The sequence below is a fragment of the Peromyscus maniculatus genome, chromosome 4 (genome assembly GCF_049852395.1).
Source record: "Peromyscus maniculatus bairdii isolate BWxNUB_F1_BW_parent chromosome 4, HU_Pman_BW_mat_3.1, whole genome shotgun sequence".
In the NCBI taxonomy this organism is placed as follows: Eukaryota; Metazoa; Chordata; class Mammalia; order Rodentia; family Cricetidae; genus Peromyscus; species Peromyscus maniculatus.
The window spans coordinates 159,021,246-159,041,365 of record NC_134855.1 but is presented as its reverse complement, the minus strand read 5'-3'; the positions used below and the strand labels follow the sequence as shown (position 1 = coordinate 159,041,365).

General features: G+C 41.0%; 1 protein-coding gene across 3 annotated transcripts in view; it reads right to left on the bottom strand.

The window, feature by feature from the left end:
- Prpf6 (pre-mRNA processing factor 6) overlaps nucleotides 1–19,894 on the bottom strand; it is an 88,836-nt gene extending 68,942 nt beyond the window's left edge. Inside the window, exons 1-2 of one of the 3 annotated variants that reach the window (XR_006071765.2) lie at nucleotides 19,655–19,852; nucleotides 17,052–17,220 (exon numbers count right to left, since the gene is read on the bottom strand). Coding sequence is in view for 2 of the 3 variants with exons in the window: in XM_006994585.4 (XP_006994647.1) it covers nucleotides 17,052–17,220; nucleotides 19,655–19,725 (240 nt within the window). In the remaining variant the exon portion in view is untranslated. Of the gene's footprint in view, nucleotides 1–17,051; nucleotides 17,221–19,654 lie in introns of those variants that run through there. The other 2 variants (XM_006994585.4, XM_076571425.1) reach the window with 2 other exon arrangements.
- Between the last annotated feature and the right edge of the window lie 226 nt (nucleotides 19,895–20,120).

Below are 20,120 nucleotides of genomic sequence, written 5' to 3'. Positions count from 1 at the left end.
CATCCACATGATGGCTCACAACCATCTATAAGAGGATACGATGCCCTCTTCTGGTGTGCAGAACACTCATACATAAAATATAAATAATTCTAAAAAAAAAAAAAAGAAGAAAGAAATGATAACACTTAGGGCTGGAGAGATGGCTCAGTGGTTAAGAGCACTAACTGCTCTTCCAGAGGTCCTGAGTTCAGTTCCCAGCAACCACATGGTGGCTCACAATCGCCTGTAATGAGATCTAGTGCCCTCTTCTGGCTTGCAGGCATACATGCAGACAGAACACTGTATACATAATAAATAAATAAATCTTTAAAAAAAAAAAAAAAAAGACCTCAGTTGACTGTACCAAACAACAAAGAAGTTCAACAATGAAGTTAAGTCAGCATCAGCACTATCACTAAAAAACATCCAGGAAAAACACCAGCATGTAGTGTTCTGAACCTACAAGTGTATTTCCTTACAAAAAGAGACAAAAGTAGTACCTAGTTCTTTGTGTTTTTACTGTTCTCTCTCTCATATACTGCTAAAGATGGAAAATGAACCTGAGTTCCCTTCCTATGGTAGCTCGTCAGCTCCTTCCTGTGGAAGTTAAAGGTAAAGTTCATCTCATCAAGAACTTTACCTTTCAATTAAGAACACAGCTATGCCAGCAATGCATTCTATAGCATTTTTATTTCTTATTTTCTATTATTTAATTTGCATTTCTGTCTTATGATGGTTTTGTTTTTATTTGTATATTCCCCAGTTAGATTGCCCATGAGGCCACAAGAAAGAATAAACCTTGCTATTTATAGTTAAGCAAGAGAGGAAGAGAAAACAAATACACTACAAAATCAACAAAATGACAGAAATCCATACATACCATTCTATAAGAACTCTGAATTTCTTTTTGTTTTTTGTTTGTTTGTTTTTGCTTTTTTGAGATGGTCTCTCTGTGTAGCCTTGACTGTTCTAGAACTCGCTCTGTAGACCAGGCAAGCCTAGAACTTGATCAGCCTGCCTCTGCCTCCTGATGGCTGGAATTAAAGGTGTGCTCCACCACCACACAACAAGAACTCTTAATATTAATGTTCTCAATTTCCAGATTGTAGGAAAAAGGGGCTGGCTAAAGAAACCCACCCTGACCCTAGAGGCCCGAACTAGGGAAAGATGGCTCAGATCAGGGTAGAAAGAAACACAGTTTTGCTCAGAGTTGTGCTAAATAGCTCCAGGTGTCTGGGACATCTTCAGGGAAGAGCTATTGTTCTGAGCAGCTCCAGGTGTCCAGGATACCTTGCCCTCCAGGGCTGAACTGTCTCCGTGCAGTTCGGCCATCAGAGCTGTCCTAAGCAGCTCAAGGTGTTGCCTGACTTCCCAGGTAGTCGGACACCTTTCCCAGAGTTACAAAACTTACATTTTGGTGCCAAAACCTGGGACCAAACCCAGAGTTGCTGCAACCAATTTACTTACATTTTTGGTGCTGAAACACGGGACACCAAACCCACAGAGTTCCAAAAATCATGTTTTACAGCCAATTTACCTACATTTTTGGTGCTGAAACCTGGGACACCAAACCCAGAGTTGCAAAACTCATGTTTTGCAATTTACTTACATAGATCAGTACCCACATCAAGCAGCTTACAACTGCCTCTAACTCCAGAGGGCTTCAATACCAGCTTCTGGCTTCCACAGGCATTTGTATGAATGCTCATCACAATTTAAATAAAATAGGGGCTGGAGAGATGGAGAGGTTAAGAATGTACACTTTTCTTGCAGAGGTCCGGAGTTTGAGTCCCAGCACCCAAATCAGGCAGCTCACAACTGCCTGTACCTCCAGTTCCAAGAAATCCAATATATACCCATACACTGACATATATATACACAGAATTAAAAATATACATTTTTTCCTTTTTTAAAAAAAATATACATTTAATAAACAGATTCACAAACAAAAGTGACATGGGAATTTTGATTATATGCAGAAAAGGCTTTAAAAAAAAATCTAACACCCCTTCATGTTAAAAGTCAAAATGAAACATGGAATAGAAGGAACATCTCAACAAAAGCTATATACAACAAACCTGTAACAACTATATTAAACTGGGGAAAACTCAAAAGCATTTCCACTGGAATCAGGAACAACACTCATATTCAATATAAAATACAGTAAGTCTTTACTACAGTAGTAAGAAAGTAAAGGGAATACAAATAGGAAAGGAAGAAATATCTCTATTTACAGATGATATGCTTCTATATATAAGAGGCCCTGAGGACTCCACCAGAAAACTATTAGAATTGTACAGGACAAAAATTAACATACAAAACTCAGTTGTCTTCCTACATAACAATGAAACAAGGAAACAATCCTATTCACAATAGCCTAAACACAAACACACACACACACACAAATAATCTAATCAAGGATTGAAAGCTCTCTATAATGAAAATTTTAAAACACTAAAGAAAAAAACTAAGGACACTAGAAGATGGAAAGACTTCCTATGCTCATGGATTGGAAACATTGTGAAAATGGCTATTTATCAAAAAGCAATCTAAGCATTCAATGCAGCCCGAATCAAAATTCCAGTGACAGTTGAAGAGATGGCTCAGCAGTTAACAGCACTTACTGCTGCTCTTCCAAAGAACCCAAGTTCAGTTTCCAGCATGCACATCAGTTACTCACACCCACCTATAACTCCAGCTCCAGGGGATCTGACACTCTTTTCTGGCTTTGGTGGACATGTACATATGTACACAAATAAAAAATTAAAATAAATAAATGTTCTAAATTCCATTAACATTCTTCACAGAAATAGAAAAAAAAATCTTAAAAATCCTGGAGATGGGCTGAACATGTAACTCAGCAGTTGAAGAGTGTTTGCTGCTCTTGCAGAGGAAGACCTGGATTCTATTCCTAGTACCCATGTTCAGCAGCTCACAACTACCTGTAACTCCAGCTCCAGAGGATCAGACACCCTCTTCTGGCCTTCCTTTGGCACATGCACACAAGTTGCAAACAAACATGCATAGACACATGTGATGATATTGTGTGCCCCAACATATTGTGCACCCTAATAAACTTATCTGGGGTCAAAGAACAGAACAGCCACTAGGTAGACATAGAGGCCAGAAAATGGTGGCACACATACCATCTGTGTGGATCCCTGTGTGTTCAAGGCCACACTAGGAATACAGCCAGGTGTGGTGGCACACACCTTTAATCCCAGCACTTGAGATCTCATGTCTTGCTGGGAAAGGATACTCATCTTTAATCCCAAGAAGTGATGGCAGGAAGCAGAAAGGTATATAAAGCATGAGGACCAGAAACTAGAGGTCTTTTTAAGCTTTTAGGCTTTTGAGCAGCAGTACAACTGAAATCCATTCAGATGAGGACTCAGAGGCTTTCAGTCTGAGGAAATAAGATCAGCTAAGAAGTTGGAGAGGTGAGGTTGGATGTGGCTTGTTCTTTTTCTCAGATCTTTCAGCGTTCACCTCAATACCTGGCTCTGGGTTTGTTTTTATTAGTAAGACCTTTTAAGATTCTTGCTACAGACAGACAGACAGACAGACAGACAGACAGACACACACACACACACACACACACACACACACACACACACACACACACGAAAACTCTTGGCAGAGACAAACAGACAGGCAGGCAGGTGAAGGCGGCAGCCGGCAGCCAAGACGCAGTTGTAATAAAGACCAGAAACTGAGCTATTACCTGCCCAGGAGTTAGTGAAAACAAGCTCTTAATCAAGAGCTTGGAACAGGGATGCGCCTTTAATCTCAACACCTGGGGAAGGAGCCATCTCCATGGGATGAGACCAGAACAGATCTGAACACTCTGTCTGAACACTCAGGGCCCAGCTGCTGGTCCTGCAAAACCCAACAACTTGGAGGTGTTGATAAGACTACCCTGCTCAGCTGAAATCCATCCGGGAGAGGATTCAGAATCCTACAGTTTGAAGTCTGAGGAAACAAGATCAGGTGAGGAGTTGACAAATGAGCAAAATGTGACCTGAGAACACAAAAGGAGGCGTCGCCCAGTCACTGAACCAGATCACCAGAATCATAAGTATACACTTCACTGACTAAGAACAGGTAAGCTCCCATCTCCAGACCGACAGATCAGGTCTCTAGCCCCTAGGCCCTACCTATTGGAGTCCCAGGGACCAGACAGCTACCTTTCCCTGCTCCCCCCCCCCAAAAAAACAAACAAACAAACAAACAAACAAAAAACTAATCCCTACAAACCTAACAACCACTAAAAACCCTAAGCACATCCTACACCGACTAGGAACAACTGCTCCCAGAGACAGAACCCACTAACACTGATTTGACTAAGCCGCTCCTGAAGAAACAGAGCCCAACAGCCCCAATTTCACCAAGAACTCCTAGTGGCCCAAGACTAAAAATTAGAACAAGAGAGGCACCTCCAGACACAGACATTGCCTACACCAAGCAGAGGAAGAGATGAGTAGACACCGGTGCAAAAATACAGGCAACAACATAAAGACCTATATGACAACATCAGAACCTAGTGATTCTACACCTGCAAGACCTGAAAATACCAAGGCAGAAGAAACAGAAATCAATCCTAAAAATGACTTTAAGAAGATGATAGAGGCCCTTAAAGAAGAAATAAAAAATTCCCTTAAAGAGGAAATAAAAAATTCCCTTAAAGAGGAAATGAAAACCTCCATCAAAGAGGAAATAAAATTTTCCCTTGCCGGGCGGTGGTGGCGCATACCTTTAATCCCAGCACTCGGGAGGCAGAGCCAGGCGGATCTCTGTGAGTTCGAGGCCAGCCTGGGCTACCAAGTGAGTCCCAGGAAAGGCGCAAAGCTACACAGAGAAACCCTGTCTCGAAAAAACAAAAACAAAAAAAAAAAAAAAAAAAAAATTTCCCTTAAAGAGGAAAAGAAAAACTCCATTAAAGAGGAAATGAAAAACTCCCTTAAAGAGGAAATAAAAAATTCCCTTAAAGAAATGGAAGAAAAAACAAACAAAAAATTGGAAGAAATCAAAGAAAGCCAAGAAAAAGTAATTAAACAGATGAAAGAAACATTCCAAGATCTGAAAAATGAAATTGAGACAATAAAGAAAACACAAGCTGAGGGTATGCTGGAAATAAAAATCCTGACTAAATGAACAGGAACTACAGAAACAAGCATAACCAACCGAATGCAAGAGATGGAACAGAGAATCTCTGACACTGAAGACTCAATAGAGAAAATAGATTCGTCAGTCAAAGAAAACACTAGACAAAAAAGTCATAACACAAAACGTCCAAGAAATTTGGGACACATGAAAAGACCAAACCTAAGAATAATAGGGATAGAAGGAGAAGAATACCACTCAAAGGCACAGAAAATATATTCAACAAAATCATAGAAGAAAACTTTCCTAACCTAAAGAAAGAAATACCTATGAAGATACAAGAAGTTTACAGAACACCGAATAGGCTGGATCCAAAAAAAAAATCCCCTCACCACATAATAATCAAAACACTAAACATACAGAACAAAGAAAAAATATTAAAAGCCGCAAAGGAAAAAGACCAAGTAACATATAAAGGCAAACCCATCAGAGTAACACCAGACTTCTCAATAGAGACTATGAAAGCTAGAAGGTCCTGGACAAATCTCATGCAGACACTAAGAGACCACGGATGCCAATCCAGACTATTATACCCAGCAAAACTCTCAATCACCATAGGCGGAGTAAACAAAATATTCCAGGATAAAACCAGATTTAATCAATACCTGTCCACAAACCCAGCCCTACAGAAAGCACTAGAAGGAAAAATCCAACCCAAAGAAGCTAAACACACCCATGAAAACTCAGGCAATAGATAATCCCACACCAACAAACACCAAAGAAGGACAACACAACACAACCACAAAAAATAACAGGAATTAACAATCACTGGTCATTAATATCCATCAATATCAATGGTCTCAACTCACCTATAAAGAGACACAGACTAAAAGAATGGATAAGAAAACAGGATCCATCCATCTGCTGCATACCAGAAACACACCTTAACTTCAAAGACAGACACTACCTCAGAGTAAAGGGCTGGGAAAAGGCTTTCCAAGAAAATGGACCTAAGAAACAAGCTGGTGTAGCTATCCTAATATCTAATAAAATAGACTTCAAACTAAAATCAATCAAAAGAGATCAGGATGGACATTGCATATTTATCACAGGAAAAATCCACCAAGATGAAATCTCGATTCTGAACATTTATGCCCCAAATACAAAGGCACCCACATTCATAAAAGAAACATTACTAAAGCTTAAAACGCACATCAAACCCCACACATTAGTAGTGGGAGATTTCAACACACCACTCTCACAAAAAGACAGATCTACCAGACTGAAACTTAACAAAGAAATAAAGGACCTAACAGATGCTCTGACTCAAATGGACTTAATAGATATCTACAGAACATTCCATCCTAACACAAAAGAATATACCTTCTTCTCAACACCCCATGGAATCTTCTCAAAAATTGACCACATGCTTAGTCACAAAACAAATCTCAACAGATACAAAAAAAAATTAGAATAACCTCCTGTATTTTATCGGACCACCATTCCTTAAAGTTAGACTTCAACAACAACAAAAAATATAGAAAGCCTACAATCTCATGGAAACTGAATAATGCCCACCTGAAACATCAATGGGTCAAGGAAGAAATAAAGAAAGAAATTAAAGATTACCTAGAATTCAAGAAAATGAAAGTACAATATACCCAAACTTATGGGACACTATGAAAGCAGGGCTAAGAGGAAAATTCATAAAGAAGATGGAGAAATCCCATACCAATGAATTAGCAGCACAACTGAAAGCTCTAGAACAAAAAGAAACAAACTCACCTAGGAGAAATAGACGCCAGGAAATAATCAAATTGAGGGCTGAAATCAACAAAATAAAAACCAAAAGAACAATACAAAAAAAATAATCAATGAAAGAAAGAGTTGGTTCTTTGAAAAAAATCAACAAGATAGACAAACCCCTAGCCAAATTAACCAAAAGGCAAAGAGAGATCACCCAAATTAACAAAATCAGAAATGAAAAGGGAGACATAACAACAGACAACGAGGAAATCCAGAGAATCATCAGGTCATACTTCAAAAACCTGTACTCCACAAAAATGGAAAATCTGGAAGAAATGGACAATTTTCTGGATAGGTACCACATACCAAAATTAAATCAAGACCAGACAAACCATTTAAATAGACCAATAACCCCTAAAGAAATAGAAACAGTCATCAAAAGTCTCCCAACCAAAAAAAGCCCAGGACCAGATGGTTTCAGTGCAGAATTCTACCAGACTTTCAGAGAAGAACTAATACCAATACTCTTTAAATTGTTCCACAATAGAAACAGAAGGAACACTACCAAACTCTTTTTATGAGGCTACAATTACCCTGATACCCAAACCACACAAAGATGCAACAAGGAGAATTACAGACCAATCTCCCTCATGAACATTGATGCAAAAATATTCAACAAAATATTGGCAAAACAAATCCAAGAATACATCAAAAAAATTATCCATCATGACCAAGTAGGTTTCATCCCAGGGGCACAAGGATGGTTCAACATACGAAAATCTGTCAATGTAATACACCATATAAACAAACTGAAAGGAAAAAAAAAAAACCACATGATCATCTCATTAGATGCTGAAAAAGCCTTTGACAAAATCCAACACCCCTTCATGATAAAGGTCTTAGAGATCAGGAATACAAGGAACATTCCTAAACATAATAAAGGTAATTTACAGCAAGCCAACAGCCACCATCAAATTAAACGGAGAGAAACTCAAAGCAATACCACTAAAATCAGGAACAAGACAAGGCTGTCCATTCTCCCCATATTTATTCAATATAGTACTAGAAGTTCTAGCTAGAGCAATAAGACAACAAAAGGAGATCAAAGGGATACAAATTGGAAAGGAAAAAGTCAAACTCTCACTATTTGCAGATGATATGATAGTATACATAAGTGACCCCAAAAATTCTACCAGGGAACTTCTACAGCTGATAAACTCCTCCAGTAAAGTAGCAGGATATAAGATCAACTCAAAAAAAATCAGTAGCTCTGTGGGGTGTTTACCCACCACCCCCACAGCTTCCCAGAGTTTTGAGTGCGAGCAGCAGGAAATATTAGATAGAAGGATTTATAGCAGAGAATCTTGTGGAGATAAACAGATAGAAAATAAAGGATAGCCTCGAGAGGGCCTGGAACCTATTCCAACGGGCCCCGACCGTCTCTGGCCCAGGGTTTTTATAGAGACACCAAGGGGTGGAGCAAAAGACCTCCTCCCCCAGCACAGCCAAGTGCAGACCATCTCAGACACCTGCACTCAGGCCCGTGGTCCTGATCATCCTCTATTCGGACCTGCTGGGTAAAGCCACGAGGAACCCAAGAACGGGCTCCCACATAGCTCTCCTATACACAAATGATAAAAGGGCTGAGAAAGAAGTCAGAGAAACATCACCCTTTACAATAGCCACAAATAATATAAAATACCCTGGGATAACACTAACTAAACAAGTGAAGGACCTTTTTGATAAGAACTTTAAATCTCTAAAAAAAGAAATTGAAGATATCAGAAAATGGAAGGATCTCCCAAGCCCATGGATAGGTAGGATTAACATAGTAAAAATGGCAATCTTACCAAAAGCAATCTACAGATTCAATGCAATCACCATCAAAATCCCAACACAATTCTTCACACACTTGGAAAGAAAAATACTCAATTTCATATGGAAAAACAAAAGACCCAGGATAGCTAAAAGAATCCTGTATGAAAAAGCAACCTCTGGAGGCATCACCATCACTGACCTCAAACTCTACTATAAAGCTATAGTAATAAAAACACCTTGGTACTGGTATAAAAACCGACATACAGATCAATGGAATCGAATTGAAGACCCTGACATTAATCCATGCACATATGAACACCTGATTTTTGACAAAGAAGCCAAAACTATACAATGGAAAAAAGAAAGCATCTTCAACAAATGGTGCTGGCATAACGTTACAAATTGGCAAAAGATTACAAATAGATCCATATCTGTCACCATGCACAAAACTCAAGCCCAAGTGGATCAAAGACCTGAACATAAATCCAGTTACACTAAACTTAAGAGAAAAGAAAGTAGGAAGTACTCTTGAACGCATTGGCACCGGAGACCACTTCCTAAATATAACACCAACAGCACAGACCCTGAGCACAACAATTAATAAATGGGACCTCTTGAAACTGAGAAGCTTTTGCAGGACAAAAGACACAGTCAATAAGACAAAAAGACAGCCAACAGAATGGGAAAAGATCTTCACCAACCCCACATCTGACAGAAGATTGATCTCCACAGTATATAAAGAACTCAAGAAACTAGACATCAAAATACTGAACAATCCACTTAAAAAATGGGCTAAAGAGCTAAACAGAGAATTCACAAAACAAGAATCACAAATAGCTGAAAGACATTTATAGAAATGCTCAACATCCTTAATCATCAGAGAAATGCAAATCAAAACGACTCTGAGATACCACCTTACACCTGTCAGAATGGCTACGATCAAAAACACCAATGACAGTCAATGTTGGAGAGGATGTGGAGCGAAGGGAACACTCCTCCACTGTTGGTGGGAATGTAAACTTGTACAACCACTGTGGAAATCAGTATGGCGGTTTCTTAGAAAATTAGGAATCGAACTACCTCAAGACCCAGCCATCCCACTCTTGGGCATATACCCAAGGAATGCTGATTTATACCACAAAGATACATGCTCAACTATGTTCATAACAGCACTATTTGTAATAGCCAGAACCTGGAAACAACCTAGATGCCCGTCAACTGAAAAATGGCTTAAGAAAATGTGGTACATATACACAATGGAGTACTACTCAGCAGAGAAAAACAGTGACAGCATGAAATTTGCAGGCAAATGGATGGAACTAGAAAAAATCATCCTGAGTGAGGTAACCCAAACCCAGAAAGACAGTCATAGTATGTACTCACTCATAATTGGATTCTAGATATAAAGTAAAGAACAATCAGACTACAACCCACAGAACCATGGAGGCTATATATAGCATGGGGGACCCTAGAATGACTATGAGTATAATAAGTTTTGGTTTTACTCAATTACTGAGCAAGCCTCAATGAAACATTTCACTATTAAGATTAGACATTATACTGTATCAAGCTGATAATAGAAAAATTAATTTAAAAAAGAAAAGAAAATTTTGAATTATAAAAAAAAACATATTTGGGGGAACTAAGGACTCATCATTCCTCTCCACATTCTATTCTTTCCCTTGTTTTATGTATTTTAAATTTTTTATTAGTGGATTCTGCTGGAGTATCCACTGCAGATAAACACTGGAGGGCTCCTGTTGCGAATCACCCTCTGGAGCAATGGAAGGATCTTCCTACTAATACTTGGCGGAGACCCGATCTGGTATTGGTGTGGGCCTGGGGTTCTGTTTATATCTTTCCTCAGGACAATGAGGTTCCTCTTTGGATTCCTGAGCACTGAGTGAGCCGTATGGCTGCTGATCAAGCACAACATGGCAGAGACCTATTGGGTCTTCATGAAAAACTCTCCCCTTCTGATGCCAATGGGGATTGAGAGCCCAATATGGCCAACTTTGGCAAGCATTAACGTAAGCCTAGGAACTGTAGCCATGCAGTTGGATTCTCCAGAAGGTAATGTATGGTAACTGCTTTTTCAAGTATGTTTGAGAACATGTCACCCAGACACCTTGGAGATTAAGGATAACCCTGAAGGTCACTGACCTCCATTTATTAACAGTTGCATACCAGCTAAGCCTTTTCATTTTCAAAATCCTCTTCAAGCTGGTGTAGTACCTACTTTTCAGGAGTGGATCTGTGCAACATTTATTGGCCTCCTGAAATTCATTTAGCCCCCTTTGAAGATACCTTAAAATTTATGAGCCTAAATGTAGCCATTATAAGACCATTAGTTATGCTCCTTGTGAGCTGCCTGTTTTTTCTTTATAGTTCTTAGTTGTTCTTTTGCAGAGCTGCCAGATTAAGTCGTGCTGGGATCAAGAAAAATGGGCCTTGGCGGTTCGTGTTCCTGGAGTTGTATCCACGCCAGTTGATACCCACACACTCCAGAAGAGAATTTGACATTGCTGTTGCCATTGTTGCTGTTATAGCAGAGGCAGCCACCGCTGCTACTGTTTCTGGGATTACCATTTCATAATTGCTTACTACAGCTAGCACAGTGGAGACCCTGGCAGCAAAAGTAGCTACCACAGTTAATTAATCTTTCATTATATTGGGCATGATAAATTTAATTCAATAGTTATATACATTTTGATTGGCTTTGAAAATTATAAATTTATAAACTGAAGTTCCATTTGCTTTTGGGATACCATCTGACAAGGACTCCAGTTTGCAGTAAGGCTCGTTAAGGAAGGGAATGGCTCAGTTGCCGTTAGCCTACTGGCTATGGGTTGGTTAGGACTTCTGTTGGTCTTTTCTATGTTGAACACACAGATTGCAAGCCCAGCACCACCTTGAGATCTTTGGCAGCAGTTAACTCTGCAGCTCACACAAAATTGAGCCTGTATGATAATGAGTATTCAGAGACGGGTAATGCCTGGGGGGCGCTCACCAACCTAAGACAGAGCGCCTGTGTGGCCTGGGCAGGCATCTCCATGACGGGTAAGGTGACCTGCTGTCATCCCATGCAACCTAAGTCAGAAGCTCATTTTTTAGTAAAAGGGGACCTGTAGGGCCCTGGCCCCTGTTTTGGGTAACTGTTGCCTTGCTTGCTGACCTTGACCTTGATATCCTCCCTATGCTAATTCCCTCCCAGGTTTTACCCTCCTGAATGCTTAAAGGAAGTTCCTTGTCTGTGTATCCTGCATTATTATCCTGTGTATTAACAGCTTAGATGCAAGATTGTAAAACATCAGTAGCATATTTCTGCCCCCCCTCCCCCCCCCCCCCCCCCCCCGCGATTCTCCCATTGTGCTATAATCCTGTATTTAAGACCTCCTCCCTCCTTCAATAAATGGCATTCGGCATTAAAATAATAATAATAATAAGTTAATTGATTAATTAATTAATTTAAAAAAGTTAAAACTAAAAGAAAACTCTTTTAAAAAACATATAGAGCCAGGTGGTGGTGGCACATGCCTTTAATCCCAGCACTCGGGAGGCAGAGGCAGGCGGATCTCTGTGAGTTTGAGGCCAGCCTGGGCTACATAGTGAGTTGCAGGACAGGCACAAAGCTACACCGAGAAACCCTGTCTGGAAAACCAAAAAAAAAAAAAAAAATCATATAGAAACACAATAGTGCCCTGATAGCCAAAACAAACCTAAATGAAAAGAACAATGCTGGAGGTATCACCATACTTGATTCCAAGTAATACTACAAAGCCATAGTGATAAAAAACAGCATTGTACTGGCACACAGACACCTAGATCAATAGAATGAAAGACCCAGATACAAGGCCACACAACTATAGATACATGCTTTCTTTTTTTTTTTTTTTTTTTTTTTTTTTTTTTTTTTTTTTTTTTTTTTTTTTTTTTTTTTTTGGTTTTTCGAGACAGGGTTTCTCTGCGTAGCTTTGCGCCTTTCCTGGAACTCACTTGGTAGCCCAGGCTGGCCTCGAACTCACAGAGATCCGCCTGGCTCTGCCTCCCGAGTGCTGGGATTAAAGGCGTGCGCCACCACCGCCCAGCGATACATGCTTTCTTTACAAAGATGCCAAAACACGTACTGTGCAAAGGACATCTTGAACAAATATTACTAGTAGAACTGGATTTCCTTATCTTTAAGCCTGCAAAAAAATCAACTCTAAATGGATCAAGAACCTTAATACATGGCCTGAAATTCTCATGTTGCTAAAGGAAAATGTATATTTTAATATATAGGCATAAGTAAGGATTTTCTGACTAGGACTCCATTTGCTCAGGAATTAAGGCCAATAATCAACAAATGGCACCTCCTGAAATTAAAAAGCTTTTATATAGAAAAAAAAAAAAAAAACCTGTCAATCAAATGAAGAGACTGCTGTGGAACAATCTTTTGGTAGACTATAAATGTGTATCACCCTTACTAGTTAATAAAGAGCTGACTGGCCAATAGTTAGGCAGAAAAAAGTTAGGTGCGGCTTATGGTAGAAGAAGGTAGAGTTGCCAGGAGATGCAGAAGAAGCTGGAGATGAACATGCTATACTGAGATAAGGTACCAAGCCACGTGGCACAACACCAGTAAAAATATGGGTTAATTTAAGGTGTAAGAGCTAGTCAGTAACAAGCCTAAGCTATTGTCCAAATATTCATAATTAATAAGTCTCTGTGCGGTTATTTTGGAGTGGCTAGCAGGACAGAACTAACTGGTGGTCCCAACAGAAAAACTCCATCTACAAGAGTTAGCCTATAAAGAGGCATCTACAAGAGATAGCCTACAGAGAGGAAGAATATACAAAAAATTCAAGAAACTAAACATCAAGAAAACTCTGGGCAGTGGTGGTGCACGTCTTTAATCCTAGCACTTGGGAGGCAGAGCCAGGCGGATCTCTGTGAGTTCAAGGCCAGCCTGGTATACAGAGCGAGATCTAGGACAGGCACCAAAACTACATGGAAAAATCCTGTCTCAAAAAAACCAAAGAGAGAGAGAGAGAGAGAGAGAGAGAGAAATGGCTTAGGGGTTAAGAGCACTGGCTGCTCTTCCAGAGGTCCTGAGTTCAATTCCCAGCAACCACATGGTGACTCACAACCATCAGTAATGAGATCTGGTGCCCTCTTCTAGTCTGCAGGCATACATGCAGGCAAAATACTGTATACATAATTAATAAATCAATTTTTTTTAAAAAAGGAAGAAAAAAAGAAACACCGAAGAAAGGCCAGGAGAGGTTATTGTGAAAGTATATCCTCAGTTGCAGTGGAGATCCCAAGATACTGGGATTGAAGATGCCAGGAGAGATGACCACCAAGGATAGTGGCATGTGTGATGTAGAGCCAGCCTGAGCTAACTACACAAGCTATGTGTGCCACACATGGCAAAACTGGAGAAGTAGAACTACCCAAGCCTTTTGGAGCCTAGAAGATCATGAGTAATTTTAGATGATTTTGGATAATCAACTACAGGGGGTATTCACTACTGGGTTTTTGTTTTACTTTAATCTGATTGTAACTATGTCCTAGTTCTTCCTTCTTGGAATTAAAAAAAAAATACAAAACTTGTTTCTGATTTTACAGAATCCAAAATTAAAGAGTCATTGAACTTAACAAATGTCAAGGTTTTTTAAAGATTGTGGGACTTTCAAAGTTGTATTTCTATGTGTAAAGTAAATACAATGTGAAAGTAGAACACAGGGAATATTAGAAGTTAAAGATTTAATTGGGAATATGGGTGTGGGGGAAAGGGAGAGGAGGTGGTAGGAGGTAGATTAACCAAAAAAGTAAAGGTATATGAAAAACTCTTATGGAAACCCACTACTTTGTAAGCTAATTCAACATCATAATTTTTGTTTGTTTATTTATTTATTTATTTATTTTTTTGAGACAGGGTTTCTCTGTGTAACCCTGAATGTCCTGGAACTCACTCTGTAGACCAGGCTGGCCTTGAACTCAGAGGTCTGCCTGCCTTTGCCTCCCAAGTGCTGGGATTAAAGGTGTGTGCCACTACCTCCTGGGTAAGATCATAATTTTTTAAAAAAGAGTTTGAACATAGGTATAAACATGGATAGACATGGGTCATTAACTAAAAATCTCTGTGGTCATATATTGTGTACCCTAATAAAATTGGCCTGAAGATCAGAGAACAGAACAAGCCACTAGATTAAACATAGATGCCAGGCAGTGGTGGCACACACCTTTAATCCTAGCAATGGGAGGCAAAGATCCATCTGGATCTCTGTGAGTTCAAAGCTACCCTGGATTACATGAGATTGATTCAGTCTAAGAGAAAAACAGAGCCAGGCAGTGGTGACACACACCTTTAATCCCAGTACTTGAGATCTCATGCCTCTGCAACCAGTATTTGGGAAGCACATAACCCTTTAATCCCAGCACTAGGAAGGAAGTAATATGGCTGGGTGGAGAAAGGTATATAAGACGTGAGGAGACAGGAACTAAAGACCTTTTCAGCTGAAGCCTTTTTTCGGCTGGACCCCTTTCAGCTGAGGACTCAGAGACATTCAGTCAGAGGATTTGTAGAGTTGGCCAGGTGAGAAGTAGCTGTGGCTTGTTCCTTTGTCTCTCTTATCTTGCAGCATTTACCCCAATATCTGGCTCTAGGGTTTGTTGTTTGTTTGTTTGTTTTTCAAGACAGGGTTTCTCTATGTAGCTTTGCACCTTCCCTGGAACTCACTCTGTAGCCCAGGCTGGCCTTGAACTCACAGAGATCCACCTGCCTCTGCCTCCCAAGTGCTGGGATTAAAGGCATGCACCACTACCGCCTGGCGGCCCAGAGTTTTTTATTATAAGACCATTTTGAAATTTGAGCAACAAATCTCAGTACCAGATATGGGATGCCTCCCCATGAATTACTGGTCAAGAAAGCCCCAAAGGCCCCCAAAACAACACAAGCTATTGCCACTGCTCTTGGTTGTCAACCATACCAAGATGGTAAGACCCTACTGCTGAAGATACAACATCACAACACACTTTAGTTGCAGGACATAGAAAATTCCAATCAAGCTGGAATTGATCTGAAACTTCCTTCCTGCTGGCTAGATTTCATAGTGCTGGAACGTGTTGCTTTGCAGGCCACTGAGGGAAAAATATCATTAATGGCATTACCCAGCAGTTAACTTTGAAAGCTCCAATATAGACCCTTTAAGCAAGATTTACCAATGGATGCAATAGAGGCATGAAATGTACAGGGCTAACCAAATGCTTGAGGTCTGCTCCACTGGAATAAATTCATGCCTGGGTCTGTAAACCTGCACAAAATCCTATGACTTGGGAGGTCACAGGCCCTAGAGAAGAACCTACTTCTATTGTTTTGCTTATGTTTATACCCATAGATCAGGGCTGCTCTCAATCTTTACCAGAAAAATCTTTCTGTAGTGACTAACAGTTAATGAAGAAAGTAGCAAATGGTCAAAGTGCTAAAAAAAAAAAAAAAAAATTGCAGCAAGTGCTCATTCTTAAATAGAACATCTATACCATTCCCCTTGAGTAAGAGCAGGGGTGGGGAGGAGTGCTGGGAAATGCCATCTTCTGGATGTGACATGGCCTGCACCATGAACTCACTGCACCTACTGCTACCCGCACAAGATAAAGCTAACAAGATCACCCAGCCTTCCAACAGGCAGCACTAATTCGACTCAGTAGGTTACCAAAAAATAAAATAAAATAACATAAAATGAGAAGGCGATCTGTTAGGAAGTACTAGAATTGGGGTAGATCTGGAGTAGATATGATGAAAATACATTGTATATACTTGTGAAGTTGTGAAATAATAAAAGATTTTTTTCTTTAAAAATTAAAAATATTTTTAGGCATTAGAGAGATAGACCAGCAGTTAAGAATATATACTGCTGCTGGGCATGGTGGAGCATGGCTTTAATCTCAGCACTAGAGAGGCAGAAGCAGGTAAATCTCTGTGAGTTCAAGGCCAACCTGCTCTACAAAGCAGAGTTCCAGGACAGCTAGAACTCTGTGTAACATGTGTAACAGAGAAACAAAACAAAACAAATACTGCTCTTTCAGAAGACCCGGGTCAAAAGGCTCACAACCACCTCTAACTACATCTCCAGGGGAAATCCAATGCCTTTGGCCACCTCAGGCACATACAATCATGTACACAGACATTCTCATACACATAACTTAAAAATAATGAAAATGCGAGGAGATGGTAGCACATGCTTTAATCCTAGCTCTTGGGAGGCAGAAGCAGATGGATCTCTGTGAGTTCAAGACCAGTCTGGTCTACAGAGCTAGTTTAGGACAGTCAAGGCTACACAAAGAAACCCTATCTCGAAAAACCAAAAAAGAAAAAAGAAAAAGAAAATTAATCTTTAAAAAGCCATTTAAAAAAAAATCACCTCATCATAGTTGGTATCATTCAGATCCTCATCATCATCATCAGCAGCCTGATTTTTCTTCATCTGGTCTCCCACAGTTCTCTTCCCTGGTGGGGCATGACGATCATCCACAGGATCATTTGCATCCCGGGCAGGCCCAATGTCTGATCGGGTGGTGAAGCCAGTGGCACTGAAGGAAGCCCAAAGACATCATTATTTGAGTGACCCTGATCTGTATGGGAAAAACCCATATCTGGAGTTCGTACATTTTATACAGATGCCAACAAACATTCATTAATACCAACACTGATCCTATGCTCTCTTCTGATCATCATTTAGTAACATCACTTCTCATACTTCTGGGAACCTCCAAAGATTCTAGTACTTCATCTATTACTGGTCTTCTTTGTTTGCTGAACCTTTTAACCTACAATGAGTAGGTCAGAGATAGTTTTTCTTCACCACAAGGAGTCCCCATTTTTCCTCCACATCACTGTCAGGCCTTCATAAGTCTCTCCTCCTCCAGTTCTGGTCTCACATTTTCAATTGTCTGTTGAGCATGAACTCTCCACTTTCAACCAGGACCAAACTGATTTCCTCCTATATGTTCCAGGATGATGAGCCATTAATAGCCATTCCATAAGAGACACTATACAATCATCTTTGTCTCCCTTGAGTTCTCTTCATCTTGTCTGTCCCCAAATACTACTGACAAATTGCTCCTCAAGACCACAATTCCTGCCACAGCTGGAAATCCATTTATTATCCCTGCCTCCAACCTACTCCTACTTCAACCCACAATCTGCCAAGTGATTCTTTTCAAAAATGTAGCTCAGCCAGGCAGTGGTAGCATATACCTTTAATACCAGCATTCAAGAGGCAGAGGCAGGCTGATCTCTGTGAGTTCAAGGCCAGCTTGATCTACAGAACAAGTTCCAGGGCAGACAGGAGTACATAAAGAAACCCTGTCTCAAAAAACCAAAATCAAACAAACATAAAAGAAAAAAAGTAACTCATGCCGGGCGGTGGTGGCGCACGCCTTTAATCCCAGCACTTGGGAGGCAGAGCCAGGCGGATCTCTGTGAGTTCGAGGCCAGCCTGGGCTACCAAGTGAGTTCCAGGAAAGGCGCAAAGCTACACAGAGAAACCCTGTCTCGAAAAACCAAAAAAAAAAAAAAAGTAACTCATAAACTATGAGAGCTCTATCCTAAGCTAAGGTCCCCATAGCTTCCAGCTCCATTCTTCTTGCAGCAAATCCCTCTATTCTGGATTCCTTTCTTTTCTGGCCTCACTGGAATTGATCTTTTTCTTTTGCATTTGTTTACTTATGTGTATGTGTGTGAAGCTGTGTGTTTATACACACCACATGCATGCATGTGCCTGTGGAGATCAGAAGATACCAGAGCCCCTGGAACTACAAGCACCTGATGTGGGTGCTGGAAATGAAACTCAAGTCCTCTACCACATGAATTCTGGGGATCAAACGCAGACTTGACAGAGCCTTTATCCACCAAGCCACCTTGCCAGTCCCCTACTTGTCTTTTTATGTATCTACACCAAACCCCACTTTCTGTTTGTTTGTTTGTTTTTTGAGACAGGGTTTCTCTGTATAGTCTTGGCTGTCCTGGAACTTGCTCTGTAGACCACGCTGGCCTCTGAGTCCTGGGATTAAAGGCATGTGCCACCACTGCCTCACACAAACTCCACTTTTCTTTACTTCTCCCAAATCTGACATTTCAAAATCCCTCTTTGCTACACTGCTGAATATCTCTTGACTTCTATTCTCCTTTATATGTTATTTATACAAACAGCAAACCTCTTCTAGTAAATTCAGGTCATCTGACGATGGGAACGAATGCCCCCCTTCTAGAGAGACTAATGTCTAATCAAATGCATAAAGTAGGACAAATACTATTTATTTACCCAACACCTTATGGTTGGCAGGCATAGGCCATCCCTGTCCAGAGGGGTGAGCATTTTAACAGGTGACCTAACAGTCACACATCCTAGAAGGAAAAGATGCTTAAGGGAATAAAGGAGTAGCACACTCCCATTATACACATCAGACTCAAATGCTCCTTACAGCCAACTTGCTTATGCATATTACTTCAGACACCAAAACACTGAGGCTCAAACCCCTGTGTAATCCCCGAGATCTGTTTCATATCAGGGTGGCTGTCAGGCCTCATGTACCCGCTTATTCTGACAAAAAAGGCCGCTGTGTCTGACAGGCATTATGCCAAATTACGTAGTGCCTCCCGGACTATGTGGTGGTGAAGGTTAATCTTGTTTTTGTTTTGAGACAAGGTTTCTTTAACCCTGGCTGTCCTGGAACTTGCCATGTAGCCCTGGCTGTCTTGAGATTCGCTACGTAGATCAGGCTGGTCTCTAACTCAAAGATACTAAGGCCTCTGCTGTACCCCCACCACCCACACAGCGCACAGCCTCAATGATGGGATTAGAGACCTGCGCCACTACCCCCAGGCACTTTTGTTTTGTTTCGAGACGCGATCTCTCTACATAGCCCTAGTGGTCACTAGCATCGTTCTCAACTAGGCCTGGAGCGAGCTGCGTTCCAGAGCACTAGCCACCCGTCCTGGTACAAGTTTCGCCTACTGCCTTACCCCCGACCCAGCCCGGGTACGTAGCCGAGCGGCGCGGGCATGCCCAGGAACGGCTTCTTCTTCTTGTTCATGGCAGTGTTGTTGGCCGAGGCAGACAAATGTAGAGGAAAAGGTACGCGGCAGAAGGCGCAAGATCCTCCCGGTGTCGCAGCTGGAAGAGATGAAGCTACTACGTCGCCTGCGCCCCGGAAGTAGAGAGTGAGGTCGCGAAAAGCCCCGCCCACCCAGATCCTCGGGCGGAAGTCAAAGATGTGGGTTTGCAAAGCGTTTCCGGTGGCGGCTGCTTGGTGGGTGTGCTGTGAGAAGATGAGCATGCGTGGGCGCCCGCAAACCACTAACCCTTAATACTGCGGGCCGCGCAGGCGGGGCCAAGGGTCCTACGTTCTATTGCTGTGCCAGGAACAATTCGCAGCCTGAGCCCAGCAGGCTTTTTCAGAAGCGTCCCGGTGTAGGCATGGCCGCGAAC